Below are 24,871 nucleotides of genomic sequence, written 5' to 3' on the forward strand. Positions count from 1 at the left end.
TCAAAAGCTCTCGTTAATTAGACAGGTTGGTCTTAGAAACTGTAAGCTACACAAGAGCTCGCCGGCAGATGGTGCATTCCACATATATTTTCATCTATAGCAATTCGCTCGTGACAGTGGAAAGGCGGGGTCGGAGTTTCTTATGTTGTCAAATCAAATTGATGTGCAAACTGGAGAGCAGCCTCCTCGAACAGAAAGCGAGGCGGTAGCCTATCGTCATATGAGCAGCATCAGAGGATAGACCACGGTCATCATAACCAGGACCAAGGACTGTCATTCATTCAGAGTTAATACATTGCATTCAAAAATATTTTCAAAATGCTGGCATGCACAGAAATGATCACCATATGTCTTCAGTCTGCTAAACATGACCACCACAGGAAACAGCAGCAGCTCCAGCAGAAGAACCAAAATCAAGGAATCTCTATCTTTCAAGATGTAAGTAGCCCAGTCTGCATCCAGCGTCAATATATAACAAAAAAAAAAATGGAAGCGTTTTACTGAGTATGACGCATCATTTGACATAATGTGTTATCATGTGGTCAAAGTGCATAATGTGGTCATTATGCACTTTGATATTATATGCCAGGCAGCTGTCAAAGCGTTCAAAGATGCAGCAGGTCGACATATAAAAGTAATCTATTTTAATGTAGGCCTACCTTTAATCTGTTGAACCAACAAAAAAAAGACAGAAATTATATCAAATAATGCTATAATGATTTTAAATTGCCTTTGTTGCACTCTTGCATGTAATTATTAGATAACAAGGTGAGGGGTGTTTAAAGATCATTAGTGTGTGAAAATCATCTGATGTTATTAACAATACCACGAAATCTCACATCCAATTAACACATCTGGTCGATGTGTTATTTATGACCCATAACAAAAAACGGCTTTAGGCTCTGATATGTATATATATAGCATATCATTTCGCCTACCGTTGGATCTCACATGGTCATAAGGGTCATGACATTGGTGGTAAAATGAATGAACGGATGATCAAAGGAATAAATTAATTAATGAATGAATAAAATATTAGCCAATTCACTAATTCAAGATCATCGTTGACATAATGCTTTTTTTCTTTTTTAGCTTTCCTTTTTGTAAAAAAAAATGTATGTGATATGTTTATATTGTAGATCACAGGAAAGAGGAGGACTGTGGAAACCTTGCATGTCTGAAGTGTTTGGATTTTACTGCCATTAACTTGTCCTAGATTGACAATGGTCTGTTGAGGCATCTTGCCCAGACTTTGGCTTGGATTGGTCATGCTTGCTCCAGCAGCATAAAAATGCTCATTATTAATGTTACTAACGATCTAAACGAAAAAGAGTAGCCTGTTCTGATAGGCCTGAATTATTGGTCATGAATAATGTGCATAATAGCCAGCCAACAGTACACCATTGCCTTCAAGTCCCTTTTCCGCAGTAAAACCAGTTCAATCTCTTTATAGAGTTCATGCTAAGGGGAATGTAGCCTACACTGATCTGGTTAGTAACAGAAAATTCTTAATAAAATATGATTTCAATAAATTAGGTGATGGAGAGCTTTTGCATACGCATTTTGATGATATATTTGCCTTTAGGAAGGCTATTACATAATAAATACACTTATAATAAGTGAAAGGCATGATATTGTAACCAATGGAGGACTTTTGCATGTGCATTTTAATTGTAGGCAATTACGTAATAAGCATAAGATGAAGAGAAGATGACACTGTAAGTAACCAATGACCCTCAACAGCGTCACTGTCTTGTTGCCTCAGCCAGATATCCCTCCAATCGGATAGAAAGATGAGCATTTTCCACATTTCATTGAGGCAGGTAATTGGCCAATAACAGGAGCAGTAAGTGCAGTATAAGTGCACATTAAAGGACGAAATGCAATCGACTCCCATTCACTGAATCCACTGTAATGTATGAGACGGCATCTCCAAAAAAGAAGCAACATTTCCTAAAGGCCTTTTCTATGGGTGGGTAGTGGGTGTTTATCTATCCTGCAGTACTGTATCCTAATGAGTGCACATTGAGCAGTTCACATGCATAGAACAATCTGTGCTTGACGTCTAACCATATAAACCCAACAGGATTGCTAATTGAATGTTCTCCAGCTAGACGAAGACCAAACCATTTAAAGCACAGTTGGCAGAACTAACAATTCACTTGAATGACACATGCTGTTATTGCTTTATCAACACATGTATTGTTCTCCAGCTAGATTAAGCAGTTGAAGCCGAAAAACCCTCACAGTAATGCAAAAGGCAAAACTGTCTCACCTCATTTTATGTGGTCTGGTCAATTCTGTCACCACCTCAGGAGATGTTTACAACCTGGCTGCCGGTAACGCCAAAGTCTGTTAGAAATGGATTGATCCAGAAAATTTGTGTTGAGTCTACAGTCTGTGTTGAACCAAAGAAGAAATCGACAACCAGAGATTTAATGCGATGTCCACAAAGGAGAAGCAAGTTCTGAGGGACCCAGAGTCTCGTCTCAGTTTATATCCAGAACAGAAAACAACAATATTTTTTCATGACAGCAACAGTAAGAGTAAAATAATAAAACCAAGCTCAACAAATAGCCTACAATGGCGTGGCTTTAATGATATCTTAGGGTTTGTGGATAGTAAGTTCAAAGTGCCTAGTGAAAGTCTTCACACCCCTTTCACAGTTGTCATATTTTGCTGCTTCAACCTTAACACTAGCAAGCTATTTATTGCATAGCATTAGAGTTGCATTTGATAGTTTGTTGAACGTTTGAACATGTAGACTAGAGACAATCTATATGGGACTATCCAATAAATTGGGGCTTAGGGTTCCGCTAATGAGGATAATGACTAATAAAAAGTGAGGTGTGTAAAAACCAGTAAGTATAAATATGTTAAAGTTAAATAGTACTGTCGGCTAGGTCTGCATATAAAAGATGTAGCAAAGAGTTGATTCATTTTTCCATGTTTCGAATGATTTTCACTGCACATGGGGATGGGATTGTATACAGACATTTTGGCTACAGTAAAGAGCCTTCTTCAGTGTGTAAGCCTTTGTACTTCTACGTGTAAGCCTTCATGCATCTGTGTATGATCCACTCCCCTATGTGCAATTGGCAGAACAATAGTTCAGTTGAATGACACATGCTGTCATTGCTTCATCAACTACACCCCCTCCAGTGAATGTGGGAACTCTTTATGCCTGATGCTTACAGTGGTTGCTTTCCCCCTCGTTTAGTTTTCCCTCCGATTTAGCGAGGGAACGACGCTGCACTCTCAGTATGGTGTTGCAGGGAAATGTTCCTACTTATTTATTCTGCCTTCTTCTCAAAGGACTCATTAGAGTTGATTAAGGGCTCTATTCAATCTAGATCGCTGAAGCGTTACAGATTGCGTGATGGAAATTTAAAGGTAATTGTGATTAAGCCGACATGCAGCATTTACCTGAAATGCAGCCTCCACAAACTCTGGGACATTGCATTTAAATTTCAATCACGCTGTAACTCTGAACTTCCGCGATACGGATTGAATAGTTTCCTCTGCCTCTCTGGTTTTATTGGCGGTGATGCACATTGCGCTGAAGGTTTCCAGGTTGGTTCACTATATTTTGCTGAGTAGGCTAATAAGAGTTTATGATAAACAAGCTTCAAGACATGTTGCACAACACCATTTTTGTTTCGAGCTTAATATTTCCATCTGAAGGACTCATGTTGTGTGAGTGATTAAAACCCTAAATTGGGGTATAATCTGTTGACCTGGATAAGAATCAGCAGGACAGGCTCACAGTTTGTCACCATGTGGAATGTCTGAGGGTCAGTTGGTAGATACCATATCAGCCCCTCATGACATGGACAAAAATGTCCGCAGGAGGTTTCTGAGACCTGCACTGTGAGATGCTTAGACAACCTTTTTTAGGACTGTTCAGATGTCCTATAATATATGCACCAGGGTTGGGGTCAATTCCACTTCAAGTCATGAAGCAAACTGAAATTCTAATTACAATTACAATATTCCTAATTGAAAAGCAATGGAAATTGGATTTGGAATTTCAGTTTACTTCCTGAACGGACTGAATTGAAATTAAACTCAACTCTTATGGCAGGGGTGTCAAACTCATTCCACGGAGGGCTGAATGTCTGCGGGTTTTTGGTTTTTCCTTTCAATGAAGACCTAGACAACCAGGTGAGGGGAGTTCCTTACTAATTAGTGCTCTAAATTCATCAATCAAGTACAAGGGTGGAGTGAAAACCGCAGACACTCAGCCCTCCACAGAATGAGTTTGACATATGCCTTATAGGCACCCCAAAATAGCTAGCAGGACATATCAACCATTAGCCTTCAATTCAATGTCTATTCCACGTTGGTTCAAAGTCATTTCATTGAAATGATGTGGAAACAACATTGATTCAACCAGTGTGTGCCCAGTGGGTACCAACCATTAAGCTAGAGTTGAACAATGTTGGGAGTTAAGGAGCTGGTCTTAGGTGTTTTCTGAGACAGTTATTTACTATGGGATGCTCAGTAGATCTCACTTGAATGAAGGTATAATGTTGTTTTAAATGGACACACAGCAGTGCATGTCTTGGCTCCACAGCCGAGTGTGTTTGATAGGTAGCCATTATGAACCTGTGTGCAAAGCTCTCAATACTGCACTCAGCCAACCATTGGACTCTAGGTCTTTGAGTGGATTTTGTACTGACTTAAATACACATAGGAGTTTCAATGGCTATAGAGCTGATTTAATTGGACGAAGTGTCACTAACGTAACACTTGATGAAAGGCCTGATTGGACCAGAGTGCTAACACAACATTCGGCCCTCATTTGTGCAAATATTTTCCCTGCAGTGCTTCAGCCTGGTCTCAGAGGGAAAAGTATTGTATTTGACAAAATCAGCGCCACTCCATTTAGTATCATATGTTACTTTACATTAGGTTACATTACTTTGGCCGACATAAATCCTGGACACTCAAATTAGTATGATATGTTAAGTTTGGTATGACAATAGGTTACTTAATGGCGAAAAACAAAAGAAGGGTGGTTGGTCTGGGTGGATGGGTAAGCATATAACGCAAATGTCTAGCAACCTAAAGGTTGCAGGTTTGAATCTCATCACGGACAACTTTAGCAACATTGGAAATGCTTTACAAATACTTAGCATGTTAGCTAATCCTTTAACCTGTTATGGCTAGGGGGCAGTATTTTCACGGCCGGATAAAAAACGTACCCAATTTAATCAGATTATTACTCCTGCCCAGAAACTAGAATATGCATATAATTATTAGCTTTGGATAGAAAACACTCCAAAGTTTCTAAAACTGTTTTAATGGTGTCTGTGAGTATAACAGAACTCATTTGGCAGGCCAAAACCTGAGAAGATTCTGTACAGGAAGTACCCTGTCTGACCATTTCTTGGCCTTCTTGATTATCTCTATCCAATACAGGGGATCTCTGCTGTTACGTGACACTTCCTACGGCTCCCATGGGCTCTCAGAAGGCGGCAAAAAGCTGAATGATATCGAGGCAGCCCCTGGCTGAAAAACATTGGCGCGTTTGGATAGTGGCCGGTCACAGTACTATGAGACTCAGGCTCGTGCACGAGGGGATCCCATGCTTTTATTTTCTCTATCTTTTGTACGTAAACACGCTTTCCCGGTCGGAATATTATCGCTTTTTTTATGAGAAAAATGGCATAAAAATGGATTTTAAACAGCGGTTGACATGCTTCGAAGTACGGTAATGGAATATTTAGACATTTTTTGTCACGAAATGCGTCGTGCGCGTGACCCTTATTTACACTTCGGATAGTGTCTTGAACGCACGAACAAAACGCTGCTATTTGGATATAACTATGGATTATTTTGAACCAAACCAACATTTGTTATTGAAGTAGCAGTCCTGGGAGTGCATTCTGACGAAGAACACCAAAGGTAATCAAACTTTTCTAATAGTAAATCGGAGTTTGGTCAGGGCTAAACTTGGTGGGTGTCTAAATAGCGAGCCGTGATGGCTGGGCTATCTACTCAGAATATTGCAAAATGTGCTTTCACCGAAAAGCTATTTTAAAATCGGACACCTCGATTGCACAAAGGAGTTCTGTATCTATAATTCTTAAAATAATTGTTATGTTTTTTGTGAACGTTTATCATGAGTAATTTAGTAAATTCACCGGAGGTTTGCGGGGGGTATGCTAGTTCTGAACGTCACATGCTAATGTAAAAAGCTGTTTTTTGATATAAATATGAACTTGATTGAACAAAACATGCATGTATTGTATAACATAATGTCCTAGGTGTGTCATCTGATGAAGATCATCAAAGGTTAGTGCTGCATTTAGCTGTGGTTTTGTTTTTTGTGACATTATATGCTAGCTTGAAAAATGGGTGTCTGATTATTTCTGGCTGGGTACTCTGCTGACATAATCTAATGTTTTGCTTTCGCTGTAAAGCCTTTTTGAAATCGGACAGTGTGGTTAGATAAAGGAGAGTCTTGTCTTTAAAATGCTGTAAAATAGTCATATGTTTGAAAAATTGAAGTTTCTGTATTTTTGAGGAATTTGTAATTCGCGCCACACCTATCATTGGATATTGGAGCAGGTGTTCCGCTAGCGGAACGTCTAGATGTAAGAGGTTAACCTAACTCCTAACCCCTAATTTAACGTAGCATATCATACTACAACAGTCAAACGTAATATATCATACTAAAGCAGTCAAATGTCATATATCATACTAAATGGGTCAAAGCAAACTGGTGCGATCAAGACGTAGGATACTATACATCCTACAATTCGTATCATATTGTACGACCGCTATTACATTGGTAGGGCAATGTAATGTAACCAAACGTAAAGTAGCATATAATACTAAATGGAGTGGCACAGATTTTAGTAAAATCTAATACGTTTTGCTCTGAGACTAGGTTGAGTGCTTAGGCAACCTTTCCGGAACAGCTCGATTACAGTGTTGCCTGGTAAAAGACCAATGTTCCTCAAATTACCAAGAATCATTTGCCTAGCAAATGACCAAGAATCATTTGCCTAGCAAATGACCAACTTTCCTCCAGAGCTGCATCCTGCTAAACATTTATGTCACTGATTATCATTTCCTGAGATGAAATCTCTCTCAGATATAAAAAAATGCTTGCAGATATTATAGTTAATCTTTAATGTTTTCTTGTGCACCAATGCAGTATGCCAAAACATTTATTATGATATTATACATGGTCTCTGAATCATAAATAGATTATCTTCCTAACGTGCCTCACAGTTCTTTTCCATCCTGGTTTATTTGTCAAGGTAGAATCTCACCCTTATATTTTGTGTAAAATTTTCTACACAATGCAGTTTTCTAGATTTGTTGTGCCACTTTTACTGCATGTTTCACAGTGTTGTTATTTGCTTTAAACATGAATTATGTAGATTGTTTGATTTAATGTTTGTTGTTTTTTCATTTCCAGATATTTCGCCGTGCAGACAAAAATGGTGAGTACAATTTATGCTATTAATAAGATGGTCACACAAAGGATTTGCTTTCATGGTTTTTCAAATGGCCTCCTTGCATAAACTGTATGTGTCTGCAACGTGGTCTCAGAGCATTTGGTATTATTCTGTAAATCCGAGACTCTCCATTTAGTATGATAAGTTACATTTCATATGTATGTATTCATTTGTGGATGTCCATCATCCATTTGATATGATATGTTACGAATTACAATTCGTATGATATGTTATGAATTGCAATTCTTAAGATATGTTACGAATTACAATTTCTTGTGGCTAACGTTAGCTTGGTGTCTAACGGTAGCTAGGCTAGGGTTTATGGGTTAAGGTTAGGGTTAGGGTTAAGGCCAGGGTTAGGGTTAGGAGTTAGGTTAAGGGGTTAAGGTTAGGGTGAAGGTTCGGGTTAGGAGTTAGGTTAAATTAAGGTTAGGGGAAGAGTTAGCTAAGTAGTTGCAAAGTAGCACCCTCCTTTAGTTTTTTCCTTAAGTAAACTTCTGTCTTATGTAACCATACCAAACGTAACATATCATACTCATTTGATTGTCCCAGGTTTACGGTTACTACAGTATGTTACATCTAATCTATGAGACCAGTCTTATGACTCAGTATGTTTACTCTTACAGTACTTCATGTAAGTGTTGGTTAGTGGTAATATTGTCTTATTATCATCAAAATAGAAAATAGAATTAGCAAGGGTTTAAAATGCAATGGTTAATAACTGATTTCTGAAAAATCTTGAATTAGATCAAAAAGCTGTAGTCTAACGTTCTTCTTGATATTACCAATCGTTAAAAACATCCTTCATTGTTTGGGGCTCTCGATCTTAAAGGAGCAATTTTAGTTTATTGTAGGCACAGAAAATGAGGGACTGTGATAACTTCATTTTGAGAGACTGGTTAGATTAAAATCTAAAGCCTAGGGTAATGTTCATCGGGTAATGTTCATTCTTGTTCATCAGATACAAAAGCAGCAGAGCCTTATCTATCTACTTTGCTGATATCTTTCTCAAACTTGGGAGCAAAATCTTGCAGCGATGGCAAAGGGGCGGTCGGTTTAATGTATGAAACATGAGGATTGACAGGGCAGGCCTTGTGGAGATTCAGGAATTCGGTGGATCCCCTTGACTGAGCCTATCCACCATGCAATGTTCAAGTCAGGCATCTAGTCTGTTGTATAAATTGTCAGTGGAAAACAACCAGAACACTACTTGTGTGTTTTTTGAACTGTAATTGTTTGAGATTTTACCTGTTATCTGAAAACCCCAGACAGATCATTTGCTCTTGCTTTGTCATATCTTGTGCAAACATGGAAGAAAGAAACATGGTCGGAAAAACACCAGAAATAGACCTGAAACAGTTATTAAGTGAAATTAAATGCAGCACAAACCAATAGCATACTAGACTATAGCATCCATGTTCCAACACCTTTAAACAAAATGGTTTCTCTGGTTTTAGATTTGTTTTAACTTGATTTATTTGTGATTCAAACATAAAGTCTTTAAGTGAGCGCCATCACTAAACTCCACAGGGAAAAACACATTGAAACGTTTGGCTTTGGGAAATTACAGTGACAAATAGGCATTTGTGTTTCCTCCTCATGTTTTATTCATGCCTTGCATTAGAGCGTAATGGGATGTGAAATGTAATAAGGATGGTGATTAATTCATGTATGAACGCAGGACAGCTTTATCTGGAGAGCGTGGTTATATAACAGAGTGTTAATGATGCAATACATACTCCCTTGAGCAAAGGTCGTCTAAGGACACTCGCAAATCTCACTTGGGCTATTTCCTATTTTGTCTTTCCTGTATTCCTCGCAACCGCTCTCCTTGCCTCCTTCTCAAAATGCATTACAGCAGAAGGCCTGGGCGGAGGGACCTTGGATCTTCTCCTCCAATATGAACAGAAGGAGGCAAATAGGATGTGAGGAATCACAGAAACAAACCCATTGGTCGATCATGTCATTCAAGACATGCAGCCCTAAATTATGCCCTTTTTCTGGTCAGTGAGATGGGCTGTTGTGTATAGGAGAGGCAGAGAATGTACAATACTGATGTCCAGGAGAAAAGATGTACTCTTTCCTTATTATAGATTTGACCCGTCTCTGCCAGAGAGTGACTCTTTGGCTCTGTAGGATAACAGAAGAGCAGCATCTTGTAGCAGGTAGTGAACTAAACCTGTGACTTGGGTTGAACATTTGTATGGAATACATTGCAATAATGAGACTAGCATTTAACATTAACATGTCGGATGCTGTCTTAACAACCTGAATTTTTATCCTCCCGAAAAAACATAAATGAGTTGCTTTTTTCACTTTGCTGTAAAAACAGAACTTGAGTGTGTGTGTGTTGCACTAGTTATCTTCAATTTGCAGTAAAAAAAAGCCTTCCATGGTTTTCGTCTAACTCGCTGAGCCGCGCAACCTGGAGGAAAATGTATGCTTCTGAGCAACACTAAGTGGGCCGCCATGATACGCCGTGGCACTGCAGATTTACCACATTATGAGAGCTGGCTACTTGCCATAGCAAGTCCTTCTCCCTATGCTATTGTAATGAATAATGGACTTTCTTAAGGAGCTCAACGATCCGCCATTTTCTCGGTTTGATCCAATGCAATATCATAATGTGTTTAACAGGATGAGGTCCACTTTTTCAGGATAGTTAAATTGGGCTATGATAAAGTGAACAGTTAAAGTGATCTGCTCATCAAATGAAGGGCTTTAACGAAATGCCTTAAGTGCCTTAGACATATTTTTCTGAGGGCATGTGGAGGCCATAACTCTGGCATGTTTCCTAGGTTCTGACCCAAATGGCACCTTAGTCCCTATATACAGTGGGGGGGAAATTATTTGATCCCCTGCTGATTTTGTTCGTTTGCCCACTTACAAAGAAATGATCCGTCTATAATTTTAATGGTAGGTTTATATGAACAGTGAGACAGAATAACAACAAAAAAATCCAGAAAAACGCATGTCAAAAATGTTATAAAATGATTTGCATTTTAATGAGGGAAATAAATATTTGACCCCTCTGCAAAACATGACTTAGTACTTGGTGGCAAAACCATTGTTAGCAATCACAGAGGTCAGACGTTTCTTGTAGTTGGCCGCCAGGTTTGCACACATCTCAGGAGGGATTTTGTCCCACTCCTCTTTGCAGATCTTCTCCAAGTCATTAAGGTTTCGAGGCTGATGTTTGGCAAATTGAACCTTCAGCTCCCTCCACAGATTTTCTATGGGATTAAGGTCTGGAGACTGGCTAGGCCACTCCAGGACCTTAATGTGCTTCTTCTTGAGCCACTCCTTTGTTGCCTTGGCCGTGTGTTTTGGGTCATTGTCATGCTGGAATACCCATCCACGACCCATTTTCAATGCCCTGGCTGAGGGAAGGAGGTTCTCACCCAAGATTTGACAGTACATGGCCCCGTCAAATGATGCGGTGAAGTTGTCCTGTCCCCTTAGCAGAAAAACACCCTCAAAGCATAATGTTTCCACCTCCATCTTTGACGGTGGAGATGGTGTTCTTGGGGTCATAGGCAGCATTCCTCCTCCTCCAACACGGCGAGTTGAGTTGATGCCAAAGAGCTCCATTTTGGTCTCATCTGACCACAACAATTTCACCAGTTGTCCTCTGAATCATTCAGATGTTCATTGGCAAACTTCAGACGGGCATGTATATGTATTCTTGAGCAGGGGGACCTTGCAGGCGCTGCAGGATTTCAGTCCTTCACGGCGTAGTGTGTTACCAATTGTTTTCTTGGTGACTATGGTCCCAGCTTCCTTGAGATCATTGACAAGATCCTCCCGTGTAGTTCTGGGCTGATTCCTCACCGTTCTCATGATCATTGCAACTCCATGAGGTGAGATCTTGCATGGAGCCCCAGGCCGAGGGATATTGACAGTTCTTTTGCGTTTCTTCCATTTGCGAATAATCGCACCAAATGTTGTCACCTTCTCACCAAGCTGCTTGGCGATGGTCTTGTAGCCCATTCCAGCCTTGTGTAGGTCTACAATCTTGTCCCTGACATCCTTGGAGAGCTCTTTGGTCTTGGCCATGGTGGAGAGTTTGGAAACTGATTGATTGATTGCTTCTGTGGACAGGTGTCTTTTATATAGGTAACAAGCTGCGGTTAGGAGCACTGTGCTCCTGATCTCAGCTCATTACCTGTATAAAAGACACCTGGGAGCCAGAAATCTTTCTGATTGAGAGGGGGTCAAATACTTATTTCCCTCATTAAAATGCAAATCAATTTATAACATTTTTAACATGCGTTTTTCTGGATTTTTTGTTGTTGTTATTCTGTCACTCACTGTTCAAATAAACCTAACATTAATATTATAGACTGATCATTTCTTTGTCAGTGGGCAAACATACAAAATCAGCAAGGGATCAAATACTTTTTCCCCCCACTGTAGCGCAATTATTTTGGTCAAACCTAGTGCACTATGTAGGGACTTGCCATTTGAGACGCATATCATCGAGTCTGAAGACAAAGAGAGAGATTTAGCTATGGACAAATGCTAACTTGAAATACTTGTGCATATTTGCATGAAAAATCCACTTATGAGCATAAAAGTAGATGTCTAATGAAATGACAAGGCCCTTAAATACAAACTTACATACAATTGTTCACTTATTGTACTTGGCTGTGGTCAAATCCCTTAGACAGTGTATGGATATGTATTTTTGCTTACTTAGGTATTTGACTTTATTGCTGTTTAATCCACTTTTGAATTGTTTTATGATACATCAAAACATGAAATTCTCTGCCGGAGTCTGGTCTAGTGGTCTAGTGTAGTGCTGCTGCCTTTGGACCACACATTGCCCCTTATGGTATGGGTTCAAACACTGCCTGCGGCTTCATATCTATGTCTACCCCTCTCACTCATGACTTTCTATCTCTGTACATAGAAAAACACTTAAAAACCTTCAAATCTGAAAGTGATTAGTTGTATTGCTGTGTTTTTTTAAAGGTCTTTTCAGGATGAATGGGACTCTCTGGTGATACTGACAACCCACAAAATGACTATCAAATATTATTTATGTTTGAAATAAAAATGTATTCAAAAAAAGTATTGGGGATTCGACTACAGCCATGGTAAGTGGACAAATAATGTAAGGTTGTATTTTGGTTGGAAGATATCTTTCAAATGACAAGTTGCTATATAAAATGTATTAAAGGATTAACTTCATATGACCTGGACAGGCAGAAACTCTGGTCGGGGCCCAGTATTCATAACACATTCCACACGGCACGGCATATTCTCTTGAATCATACTTAATGTCACTAAGTGTTGTCATAGCCAATGGATGTATTTGCATACCAGGTGTATGTTGTCCGTCATGTGAGTTGATGGGCAGCATCAATTTACAGGTGTGACAGGTGTGTGGGTGAGGGCATGGTTGTGGGTATAAGTCAGTGTGTGTGTGAGGGTGTGTTGTCTGTACTCAAGCCTCTACGCTTTCCAGACAAGAAGAGAACTTCATCCATTCAGGTTTGTTCATTTTGGCTCTGACTTAGCTTTTTTATGTAAGAAACAATGAGAAACAATGCAATATTTGTTGAATTGATTCATTTCAATAGATGTGCACTAATAATTTGATATTAAACTGATTATGGCAAGAATAGGCTGAGTATGGCATTAGTCATGTAAACGCCTTATTCTGATGATCTTAATCGACGTGAGGTCATAATCAAAGTAAGCATACAGCGATTACAACACCTAGATTTGTTTAGCAATCGTTCGAATAATAGGACATGTAAACACCTTAATCAGAGTTCCTGCTGTGCATTCAACCTGGTCTCATAGACTAGACGTAACATAGTAAATGTACATTTAAGGACACTCAAATTTGTATGATATGTTACGTTTGGATACTAAGGCAGAAGGTTATTTAAGGCAAAAACGAAAGGCGAGTGGCTGGTCAGGATGGATGGGTGGGTGTAGGAATGTCTAGCAACCCTAAGGTTGTGTGTTTGACTCTCATCATGGACAATTTTAGCTAATTAGTCAACCTTGCAACTAATTACAACTTTTTAGCTACTTTACAAGTACTTAACATGTTAGTTAACCCTAACCTTAACCCTTTAACCTAACTCCTAACCTTAACCCCTAGCCTAGCTAGCATTAGCAACCTAGCTAACGTTAACATTTGCCACCTAGCTAACATTAGTGTTAGTCACCTTGCAACTAGCTAACGTTAACAAAAACAAATTGGAATTGGTCAGTGTGATAGAACGTTTATTTTGATGATTTTCTGTATTTTTCAGTTCCATCAGGTAGCCTGATTATCAGATGTGTCAATGTAAACAGGATTATTAAGGAGATCGTTCTTCTTGCAAAGCATGCAAACATTTTAATCAAACAGTTACATTAATTTGAGTATTCACAATGGTTGTGTACATGTAAATGTAGTCATTGAGTGAAAATAACACATATCATTTTGTGCTAATATTGATGCATGTCTTGAATTGACTGACTTAAATTGGAATTGAACCCTGGTTAATTTGATTGTCTGATTTACTGTGCTGTTGCAACAGGAAATAATCAGAATGACAACTCTTTATCGTTGAAGAATATCGAAGCTCACACACCAGTACAGAAGGGGAAGACATGAATATCTCAGAGACAAACAGCTCTTCAGTAGCTGATCACTTAGAACCCATCTATACTGCCTCCTATGCAATCAACATCATCCTGGGTCTCCCCACCAATGTCTGCGTCCTGTGGCTAATAGTGACCGGAGCGGGAGGAACGATTGCCTCACAGTTCTTCACTCTCAACCTGACTGTGTCTGAAATCCTCTACTGCCTGTTTTCCCTTGTCAGATTTCTCTGCAAGTTCATCCAAACAACTGCAGTTCCATATATTGAGGCATTTTCAATTGGTTTATTGCACACTGGCCGACCCCTGTTTCAAAGCTGCATCTGTGTGGAGCGCTACCTGGCTGTGGTCCGACCTGTTTTCTTCCTGAATTACAAACCCCTCAGATACAGGGTGGGGTGTTGTGGTGTTGCCTGGCTGATTGTGCTTGGGTCCTCTTTGTTCTGTATGGTTCCGCTTAAATTATCTTTACTCATATGCCTATTCAACTATGCTATCTTGGTTCAGGACCTCATCCTGATGTTTGTGGTGTCATTCTGCTGCCTATCAGTTGTCAGGGCTCTGAAACAGCCTGGGCTGGGAGACGGGGACAGAGAGAGGGAGAGGACAAACAGCATGAAGATGAGGGCGTATAAGATCATTTGGATTATCCTGGTGGCTATGATGGTGAATTACCTCCCTGAGATGGTAATTATGACTTTGCACAATGTCCTCGATGAGGCTGTGCGACGTTTTTCTTTCTGTATTTCTGACTCCATCACTATGATCTTTGGGATTGTGCAGCCCCTCCTCTACCTCCACAGGGTTGGGAAACTGCCCTGTATCAGTGGTCTCTGAGAAAGAGGTGACAATCTAGTATGGGTTGCTCACACAACTCACAGTGGCCAAGCTACCTAAAATGTATAATTTTCTATTGGCGGAGACTCAATGAGACATTCAGCAGTTTAACCATTGGTGACTAGATAGCTTGTGACCAAAGTTGAAAAAGTAAAAACTTTAAGCAAGTGATCAGTGATTTTGGTTGTATTGTTTATCACAAATGCATTCACTGTATTAAAAAAAACTATAATGGCATGTAAGTAGTTATTACTCTGTAGATTTCCCCTCCGATTTCTATTTTCCAATAAAGGTTCAAGCTGAACTACACATGCTTGTCTGTCTTCTTAGATTACAATACATGCATCATTTTAAAGGGTTGTGAGTATTTTATGAAACCAACATTTATACTGTACACTGAAACTATGGAAAATGACTAGCCTATAGGACCTCCTCATGTAAATATGACTCATCTTTATAATGAACTCTTATTGGAGACATTGTTAACTAACAAATAAGGATGGATTAGTGCAGCTTTTTCATGATGGTCGCTGATCAATTGGTGAAGGAAGGACAATTGAGTTGCCAATGCCACCAATTCCAGTTGACAGTTTGAGTGTACTGGGACCTGAGATGCTTTAAGCTTTCTGGCTATGACACTCATATATCCAGTGTCCCCTTAAAACTAGGCTGGTGATGGGGCTTATGAATTATTGAATGTGCTGCTTTGGTCCAGACTCTGAGAATCCATTTTTGTCTGCCTTACTTTAGCAGACCTTCAAAGAAATGTGTTTCTGGTAGGATCTGGTTAGAGACACAGTGTTGTAGTGGGGATTGCTTTGATTTATGCTAGGGCTTTCCAACCTTGTTCCTGTAAAGCTACCTTCCTGTAGGTTTTCACTACAACCCTAATCTAGCGTACCTGATTCTAATAGTTAGCTGGTTAATAAACTGAATCAGGTAAATTGCAACTGGGGTTGGAGCAAAAACCTTCAGGAGGATAGCTCTCCAGGAACTCTTACCAGCAGTGGTTTAATATAGACTTGTCAGCCACAAAATATTTTGAAGGAAAGGAAATGTAATTAATTTATTCCTTAATATTATAGGTTGCTATGGCGCCGTGAGGTCAGCTAGGCATAGAGCTCCTGTAAATGTGTAAATATTTGACTGTTTTTCAGTTTTTTTTAATAAAAAAATATTGAATCAACTTTTTATTTTGTTAGCTTAGTAATGATTGATTATTTATATATTGATTCAAATTTTATTTGTCATATACACATGGTTAGCAGATGTTAATGCGAGTGTAGCGAAATGCTTGTGCTTCTGGTTCCGACCATGCAGTAATACCTAACAAGTCACCTAACAACTTCACAACAACTAACTTATACACACACAAGTGTAAAGGAATGAATAAGAATATGTACATAAAAATATATATGGATGAGCGATGGCCGAACGGCATAGGCAAGATGCAGTAGATGGTATAGAGTACAGTATATACATATGAGATGAGTAGTGTAGGGTATGTAAACATATAAAGTGGCATAGTTTAAAGTGACTAGTGATACATTTATTACATCCAATTTTTAATTATAAAATGGCTAGAGATTGAGTCAGTATGTTGGCAGCAGCCACTCAATGTTAGTGATGGCTGTTTAACAGTCTGATGGCCTTGAGATAGAAGCTGTTTTTCAGTCTCTCGGTCCCAGCTTTGATGTACCTGTACTGACCTTGCCTTCTGGATGATAGCGGGGTGAACAGGCAGTGGCTCAGGTGGTTGTTGTCCTTGATGATCTTTTTGGCCTTCCTGTGACATCGGGTGGTGTAGGTGTCTTGGAGAGCAGGTAGTTTGCCCCCGGTGAGGCGTTGTGCAGACCTCACTACCCTCTGGTGAGCCTTACGGTTGTGGGCGGAGCAGTTGCTGTACCAGGCGGTGATACAGCCCGACAGGATGCTCTCTATTGTGCATCTGTAAAAGTTTGTGAATGTTTTTGGTGACAAGCCAAATTTCTTCAGCCTCCTGAGGTTGAAGAGGCGCTGTTGTGCCTTCTTCACCACGCTGTCTGTGTGGGTGGACCATTTCAGTTTGTCTGTGATGTGTACGCCGAGGCCCTCTTGAAGCATGTGGGAACAGCAGACTGGGATAAGGATTGATTGAATATGTCTGTAAAAACACCAGCCAGCTGGTCTGCGCATGCTCTGAGGACGCAGCTAGGGATGCCGTTGAATTGCGACTCTACTTTGTTTCTATACTGACGCTTAGCTTGTTTGATTGCCTTGCGGAGGGAATAGCTACACTGTTTGTATTCGGTCATGTTTCCGGTTGCCTTGCCCTGATTAAAAGCAGTGGTTCGCGCTTTCAGTTTTGCACGAATTCTGCCATCAATCCACGATTTCTGGTTGGGGAAGGTTTTAATAGTTGCTGTGGGTACAACATCACCGATGCACTTGCTAATAAACTCGCTCACCGAATCAGCGTATTCATCAATGTTATTGTCCGATGCTATGCGGAACATATCCCAATCCACGTGATCGAAGCAATCTTGAAGCGTGGAATCAGATTGGTTGGACCAGCGTTGAACAGACCTGAGCACGGGCGTTTCCTGTTTTAGTTTCTGTCTATAGGCTGGGAACAACAAAATGGAGTCGTGGTCAGATTTTCCGAAAGGAGGGCGGGGCAGGGCTTTGTATGCACCACAGAAGTTACAGTAACAATGGTCCAGGATTTTTTCCACCCGGGTAGCGCTTTCGATGTGCTGATAAAATTTAGGGAGTCTTGTTTTCAGATTAACCTTGTTAAAATCCCCATCTACAATGAATACAGCCTCAGGATATGTGGTTTCCAGTTTACATAGAGTCCAATGAAGTTCATTCAGGGCCATCGATGTGTCTGCTTGGGGGGGATATATACGGCTGTGATTATAATTGAAGAGAATTCTCTTGGTAGATAATGCGGTCGACATTTGATTGTAAGGAATTCTAGGTCAGGTGAGCAAAAGGACTTGAGTTCCTGTATGTTGTTATGATCACACCACGTCTCGTTAATCATAAGGCATACCCCCCCGCCCTTCTTCTTACCAGAGAGATGTTTGTTTCTGTCGGCGCGATGCGTGAAGAAACCAGGTGGCTGTACCGACTCCGATAGCGTGAGCCACGTTTCCGTGAAACAAAGAACGTTACAATCTCTGATGTCTCTCTGGAAGGCAACCCTTGCTCGGATTTCGTCTACCTTGTTGTCAAGAGACTGGACGTTGGCGAGTAATAAACTCGGGAGCGGTGTGCGATGTGCCCGTCTACGAAGCTTGACCAGAAGACCGCTTCTTCTGCCCCTCCTGCGGCCCCGTTGTTTTGGGTCGCCGGCTGGGATCCGATCCATTGTCCTGAGTGGTGGACCAAACAGAGGATCCACTTCGGGAAATTCTTATTCCTGGTCGTAATGTTGGTAAGTCGCACTTTCTGACAGATGAGTGATGGCAGTTGTTCTCAAACAGCTTGTTTCATCAGTTAGCAGAAACCTGGCAGATTGAAATATGGGCAGTGCCTGAATTGAGCCGGTCCACGCCGGTACAGAGTGCGGGCACCACTAATGTTCTTCTGCTTCTGTAACAGTACTGATGCCTCTTTTAGAATATTCATTTTAAAATATGAACACTGTTAATGTACAGTATATTTAAAGTTAGTACAGACACCTTTTACTTCCACTTCCAAGCACTGAATAGTTTTTTTCTTCTTCACTACCGTTGGTGATGGGACAGTAAACCTAAGATGTGCAGTGTAGCTTGGCCGACTTGATTTGAGGGAGAAATAACAGTAGTCGTCACCTAATCATGCTAGCAGTATAGCCCATCACTATATGCTTGCATATTGTGCAATCTGGACTATGTTGTCTGATTACACATTTAGGTAAGTAATTGGGTGTGAAACTAGAACAAAGAGATTGAAGCATTTAGTAGTGAAACCTGTACATGGGAAGGACCTGAAAACAGAACATTTAGCATTCTCCCTAAGCAGTTGCTGTACTTATATGAATGAAATAGAGCAGGCTTTGCGTTTGGAATACTAAGGAAGTTTGAAGAAATTGGTTTGTTCCTTTATTTGTCCGTTACGTTACTCTTACAATTTGAGGTCAATCTGACCAGATTTAAAAATTGTAGTACGAGTTGTGTCAAACCTTTTCCGTAAAATATCTTTCTTCCTCATATGCTCTAAAAGCAGCATTTCCAAATGTTGTTGTTTATAAGAATTAAGATTAACAATATAATTTCATAAATGAAGCCCACTTGGATGACATTATGGTTTCTTAAAGTGACTTGCCCTCATTAATTAAATTCATGACATGGCATTAGGCCAGAATGATGGCAAATTTCCTAACATATGTTATTATTTACTGTAGGCCCACCTGTCTGATGTCTGTTGACTGGTGGATCTCTATCTCTCTCATAGCTAGGTCTCTAGTGGTAGTCGGGGTTCGTGGAGCAGAGCTGGGATAGATCTCATTAATCCACAGTCAGCCTGTCAGTGAGCCCAGACCACTCTAATCACCCCACACTCTGCCTGCCTGTCCCCCAGGGCCTCCACAGGCTCTCTGCAGAACCACCAGCATGATTTACCATAGGAATACACTGTACTTAACTTTGTTTTACAGACAAATGTTTATGACATGGTTACATGGCTGCATATTCATTACTTTAAAGGGATAGCTCACTTTTTTTACGTACATTTTATTTTGACAGGCAATAAATGTGAACAACCCCTTTAAGACTATATGTCACGCCTGTTCCCGCTCCCCCTCCCTGACGCTCGAAGGCGCCAGGCTCCCCAGCATCACGCACTCCTGCCACCATCAGTACACACACCTGCCTTTCCCCGTCACGCGTATCAGCGATTATTGGACTCACCTGGACTCAATCACATGTTTATTACCTCCCCTATATTTGTCAGTTCCCCATCTCTGTTCCCCGTTGCTGCATTGATTGTCATTGGTTGTTGTGTATCTGTGTGCTGACGCTGTTCCTGTCTTGCTCTTTGTCTGTTCCTAATTAAATGTCAACTCCCCGTACCTGCTTCTCAACTCCAGTCTTTACACTATAAGAGAATGTTGAAATATTAGAAGATGAAGAGAATCAAAGGGATTGTCAAATGTAAATCATAATTAAATTGATGATCAAGTTATTCCTTCCATATCATTGGAGAAGATGAGAGACACTGATGTACTGTGAAGTAAGAAAGGGGAAGACAAAGAAAGAATCTGAATTCTGCATACTTCAGTTTCAAGAGGAAAAACTCTTAGAAGCAAATATTGCCTTGAGAAATGGTTGCCATTGACAACAGTGGTTTTGTCTTCTGAATATTTTGTTTCAGCATAGGGAGTTATGTGAAATAAATGGAATTTATACAACGGGTGGGTTTAATCCTGGATGCTGATTGGTTAAAACCGCATTTCAGACGATGTCTATTCCACACGTTACCCCCGGCTAAGTCTATGACGTTGAAATGCCTATTTACTCTGTTCCATCCCGCTGTCTCATCAGCTCAGACAGGCAATTGATATACTATATAGATCTACACTGTAAAAAGCATCTAGACATTATCTCCCATTTCTTTTAGACTACCATTTGGTTTTCAACAGAGGAGATATGTAATAACCTTGCTGTCTGTCTCTCCGACATTTGCAACATTGTTTCAATATTGAAATTTGAACTTCAGCTGTCTTATGGTAATGAACTCATGAATCAGCATCATTTGTATTGATATACAAAGAAATGTCAATAGAAAAACACGAAATGCAGCTAGTTTGCTGTCATTCCAGCTTCAGTTTGAAGTGATTGTGTTAGCTGTGTAGTTGGTTATCTCTTCTGAACAGTTGCTTGGCGAGAGAGCAAATGTTCTATGCCAGGCGAAATTCGCTCATTAGCTCATTGTTATGGATGTTTCCAAAAAAAATCACAAGAAAACAGCTTAAACAAATGCAAATGCAACTACTTTGCTGTTATTCTGGCTTCACTGTTTGACATGACCATATTAGTCAAAGTTGGCTAGCTAGCAAGCAAGGGATAACAACGTTGCCAGCCACCATGACAACGGAACACTTAGAATGTACGACTGGGTCGTGTCCATAGATTTAGAATAAAAAGACTTAACGACCAACTGGCTTGGGTAGCAAACCTAGATTTGTGTCGGGACTATATCTCGAGGAACGTTGAAATAGCATGAATAATTTCATCAAAATAATTTTTTTAATGAAAATATGTCAATAATTATTTGAATATGTTCGTAACCCGTTGTATAAAAGTGATAATGCTCTTTATTCACGCCTGGCTTTATCTCAATTAAGTGATAATCCCCTCGAAGCTGGTGTTTGTCGGATATATTGGTACAGTTTGTCGGCCCGAGACGAATACCCATGCAAATATATCCTCCAAACACCAGCTTCTTGGGCATTATCACTTAATTGAGATAAAGCCAGGCGTGAAGAAAGATATTCCCGTACTTAATTTATATAGTGCACTCGACTCACTGAGACAGTGTTAGGTTCTAATTCTCAGAGTAAAAAACGCTATGGACACTATGAAAGCTTAACCAAGTTTATTTTCCCAGAGGATCAATACAGCTGCATTAGACAACAACATTTCACACAAGCACTGATATTTATTTCACCTTTATTTAACCAGGTAGGCTAGTTGAGAACAAGTTCTCATTTGCAACTGCGACCTGGCCAAGATAAAGCGTAGCAATTCGACACATACAACAACACAGAGTTACACATGGAGTAAACAAAACATACAGTCAATAATACAGTAGAACAAACGAAAACAAAAAGTCTATAAACGGTGAGTGCAATGGAGGTAAGTTAAGGCAATAAATAGGCCATGGTGGCGAAGTAATTACAATATAGCAATTAAACACTGGAATGGTAGATGTGCAGAAGATGAATGTGCAAGTATAGATATTGGGGTGCAAAGGAGCAAGATAAATAAATAAATACAGTATGGGGATGAGGTAGGTAGATAGATGGGCTATGTACAGGTGCAGTGATCTGTGAGCTGCTCTGACAGCTGGTGCTTAAAGCTAGTGAGGGAGATATGAGTCTCCAGCTTCAGAGATTTTTGCAGTTCGTTCCAGTCATTGGCAGCAGAGAACTGGAAGGAAAGGCGGCCAAAGGAGGAATTGACTTTGGGGGTGACCAGTGAGATATACCTGCTGGAGCGCATGCTACGAGTGGGTGCAGCTATGGTGACCAGTGAGCTGAGATAAGGCGGGGCTTTACCTAGCAGAGACTTGTAAATAACCTGAAGCCAGTGGGTTTGGCGACGAGTATGAAGCGAGGGCCAACCAACGAGAGCGTACAGGTCGCAATGGTGGGTAGTGTATGGGGCTTTGGTAACAAAACGGACGGCACTATGATAGACTGCATCCAGTTTGTTGAGTAGAGTGTTGGAGGATATTTTATAGATGACATCACCGAAGTCGAGGATCGGTAGGATGGTCAGTTTTACGAGGGTGTGTTTGGCAGCATGAGTGAAGGATGCTTTGTTGCAATATAGGAAGCCGATTCTAGATTTAATTTTGGATTGGAGATGCTTAATGTGAGTCTGGAAGGAGAGTTTACAGTCTAACCAGACACCCAGGTATTTGTAGTTGTCCACGTATTCTAAGTTAGAGCCGTCCAGAGTAGTGATGCTGGACGGGCGAGCAGGTGCGGGCAGTGATCGATTGAATAGCATGCATTTAGTTTTACCTGCGTTTAAGAGCAGTTGGAGGCCACGGAAGGAGAGTTGTACGGCATTGAAGCTCGTCTGGAGGTTAGTTAACACAGTGTCCAAAGAGGGGACAGAAGTATACAGAATGGTGTCATCTGCGTAGAGGTGGATCAGAGAATCACCAGCAGCAAGAGCAACATCATTGATGTATACAGAGAAGAGAGTCGACCCAATAATTGAACCCTGTGGCACACCCATAGAGACTGCCAGAGGTCCGGACAACAGGCCCTCCGATTTGACACACTGAACTCTATCAGAGAAGTAGTTGGTGAACCAGGCGAGGCAATCATTTGAGAAACCAAGGCTGTCGAGTCTGCCAATAAGAATGTGGTGATTGACAGAGTCGAAAGCCTTGGCCAGGTCGATGAATACGGCTGCACAGTAATGTCGCTTATCGATGGCGGTTATGATGTCGTTTAGGACCTTGAGCGGGGCTGAGGTGCACCCATGACCAGCTCTGAAACCAGAATGCATAGAGGAGAAGGTACGGTGGGATTCGAAATGGTCGATAATCTGTTTGTTGACTTGGCTTTCGAAGACCTTAGAAAGATAGGGTAGGATAGATATAGGTCTGTAGCAGTTTGGCTCTAGAGTGTCACCCCCTTTGAAGATGGGGATGACCGCGGCAGCTTTCCAATCTTTGGGAATCTCAGACGATACGATAGAGAGGTTGAACAGGCTAGTAATAGGGGTTGCAACAATTTCGGCAGATAATTTTAGAAAGAAAGGGTCCAGATTGTCTAGCCCGGCTGATTTGTATCGGTCCAGATTTTGCAGCTCTTTCAGAACATCAGCTATCTGGATTTGGGTGAAGGAGAAATGGTGGGGGCTTTGGCGGGTTTTTGTGGAGGGTGCCGGGCAGTTGTCCGGGGTAGGGGTAGCCAGGTGGAAAGCATGGCCAGCCGTAGAGAAATGCTTATTGAAATTCTCAATCATAGTGGATTTATCGGTGGTAACAGTGTTTCCTAGCCTCAAAGCAGTGGGCAGCTGGGAGGAGGTGCTCTTATTCTCCATGGACTTTACAATGTCCCAGAACTTTTTTGAGTTAGTACTACAGGATACAAATTTCTGTTTGAAAAAGCTAGCCTTAGCTTTTCTAACTGCCTGTGTATATTTGTTCCTAACTTCCCTGAAAAGTTGCATTTAACCCTTCCTCCTGAGTCTCCTCCTACACATCTGTACAAGCATTGTTCTTTACTGCTAGGCAGGACACTAAGTGATACGGGCCATAAACGTTTATTTCTCCCTTAATCCATTAATCCCTTAATCCTCTCCCCTTATCAATGCCTGCCACATGTGATCACTTCCCTGCACTCAACACAAGACTGTGTCTCTTCTCCTTCCAGAGGATCCCTCCCATAGGATCCCTAATGGCTAACAATAACATATCCTGACATCATGTAAACGTTATACATTACCCTCTCTCCCTCAGTGACATGAATAAGTATATTTCATATTCTCAGAACCCAACACAGTTATTTAATTCCAGTAATTTGAGTCTTGAACAAACTGAGTGAGTCATGAATACTCCTTAATCGTCTTCTGTGTTTCAGTAGGTAGTTAATGTCTCCCTGGTTTCCCTCTCTCAGACGACGGCAAGCTATCCCTGGAGGAGTTCCAGTCGTACTTTGCCGACGGTATCCTCACCCCAGAGCAGATGCAGGAGCTGTTCTACTCAATTGACAGGCAGCAGACTGAGTGAGTGCGTCTTATTTGCCTCTGGGAATCCTCTTCAGTCGCCATCTGTAACTGCCACACAGGCGGGACGTCTACACTTCAAAGAGGATGAGTCAATATTTCATCAAGGGACCATAGAATCTGTGCCCACTGGGCACAAAAAAATGTCAGCCTGTCGTTGGATTTAGGTTAAAAGTTGAGGACTTTTTGCAAATCCAATCAGTTTTCCACGTTGACTCAATGTCACCACATTTAATTATTTTGTTAAAATGACGTGGAAACAATGTTGATTTAACCAGTTTTTACCCAGTGGGTAGTTTTAGTAGTCTATTGAAGGCTCCAGGAGGGGTGAGGAGTGAAGCTTGAAGCTGAGGGTGTCCTAAAATGTACACCTCTACCCCAGCATGTTTATACACAATAGAATATAAAGACAGAGGAAAAAAAGAAAGACAATATAGTCAAATGATGTCCTCATAATTGATACCCTTGGTCAGGAAAAGTAGAGGTATAAGGCTTTCTTTGAAGACCATATGTGCA

The 24,871-nt window shown here is 40.7% G+C and overlaps 1 protein-coding gene across 1 annotated transcript in view; it reads left to right on the forward strand.

The window, feature by feature from the left end:
• The first annotated feature begins 126 nt into the window (after window positions 1-126).
• The window catches only part of LOC106572152 (N-terminal EF-hand calcium-binding protein 1), a 47,330-nt gene continuing 22,585 nt past the window's right edge, over window positions 127-24,871 (forward strand). Inside the window, exons 1-3 of the mRNA XM_014146046.2 lie at window positions 127-438; window positions 7,436-7,460; window positions 24,247-24,355. Coding sequence (XP_014001521.1) covers window positions 319-438; window positions 7,436-7,460; window positions 24,247-24,355 — 254 coding nt within the window. The 5' untranslated portion in view covers window positions 127-318. The remainder of the gene's footprint in view (window positions 439-7,435; window positions 7,461-24,246; window positions 24,356-24,871) is intronic.

This window comes from Salmo salar, chromosome ssa15 (genome assembly GCF_905237065.1).
Source record: "Salmo salar chromosome ssa15, Ssal_v3.1, whole genome shotgun sequence".
In the NCBI taxonomy this organism is placed as follows: domain Eukaryota; kingdom Metazoa; phylum Chordata; class Actinopteri; order Salmoniformes; family Salmonidae; genus Salmo; species Salmo salar.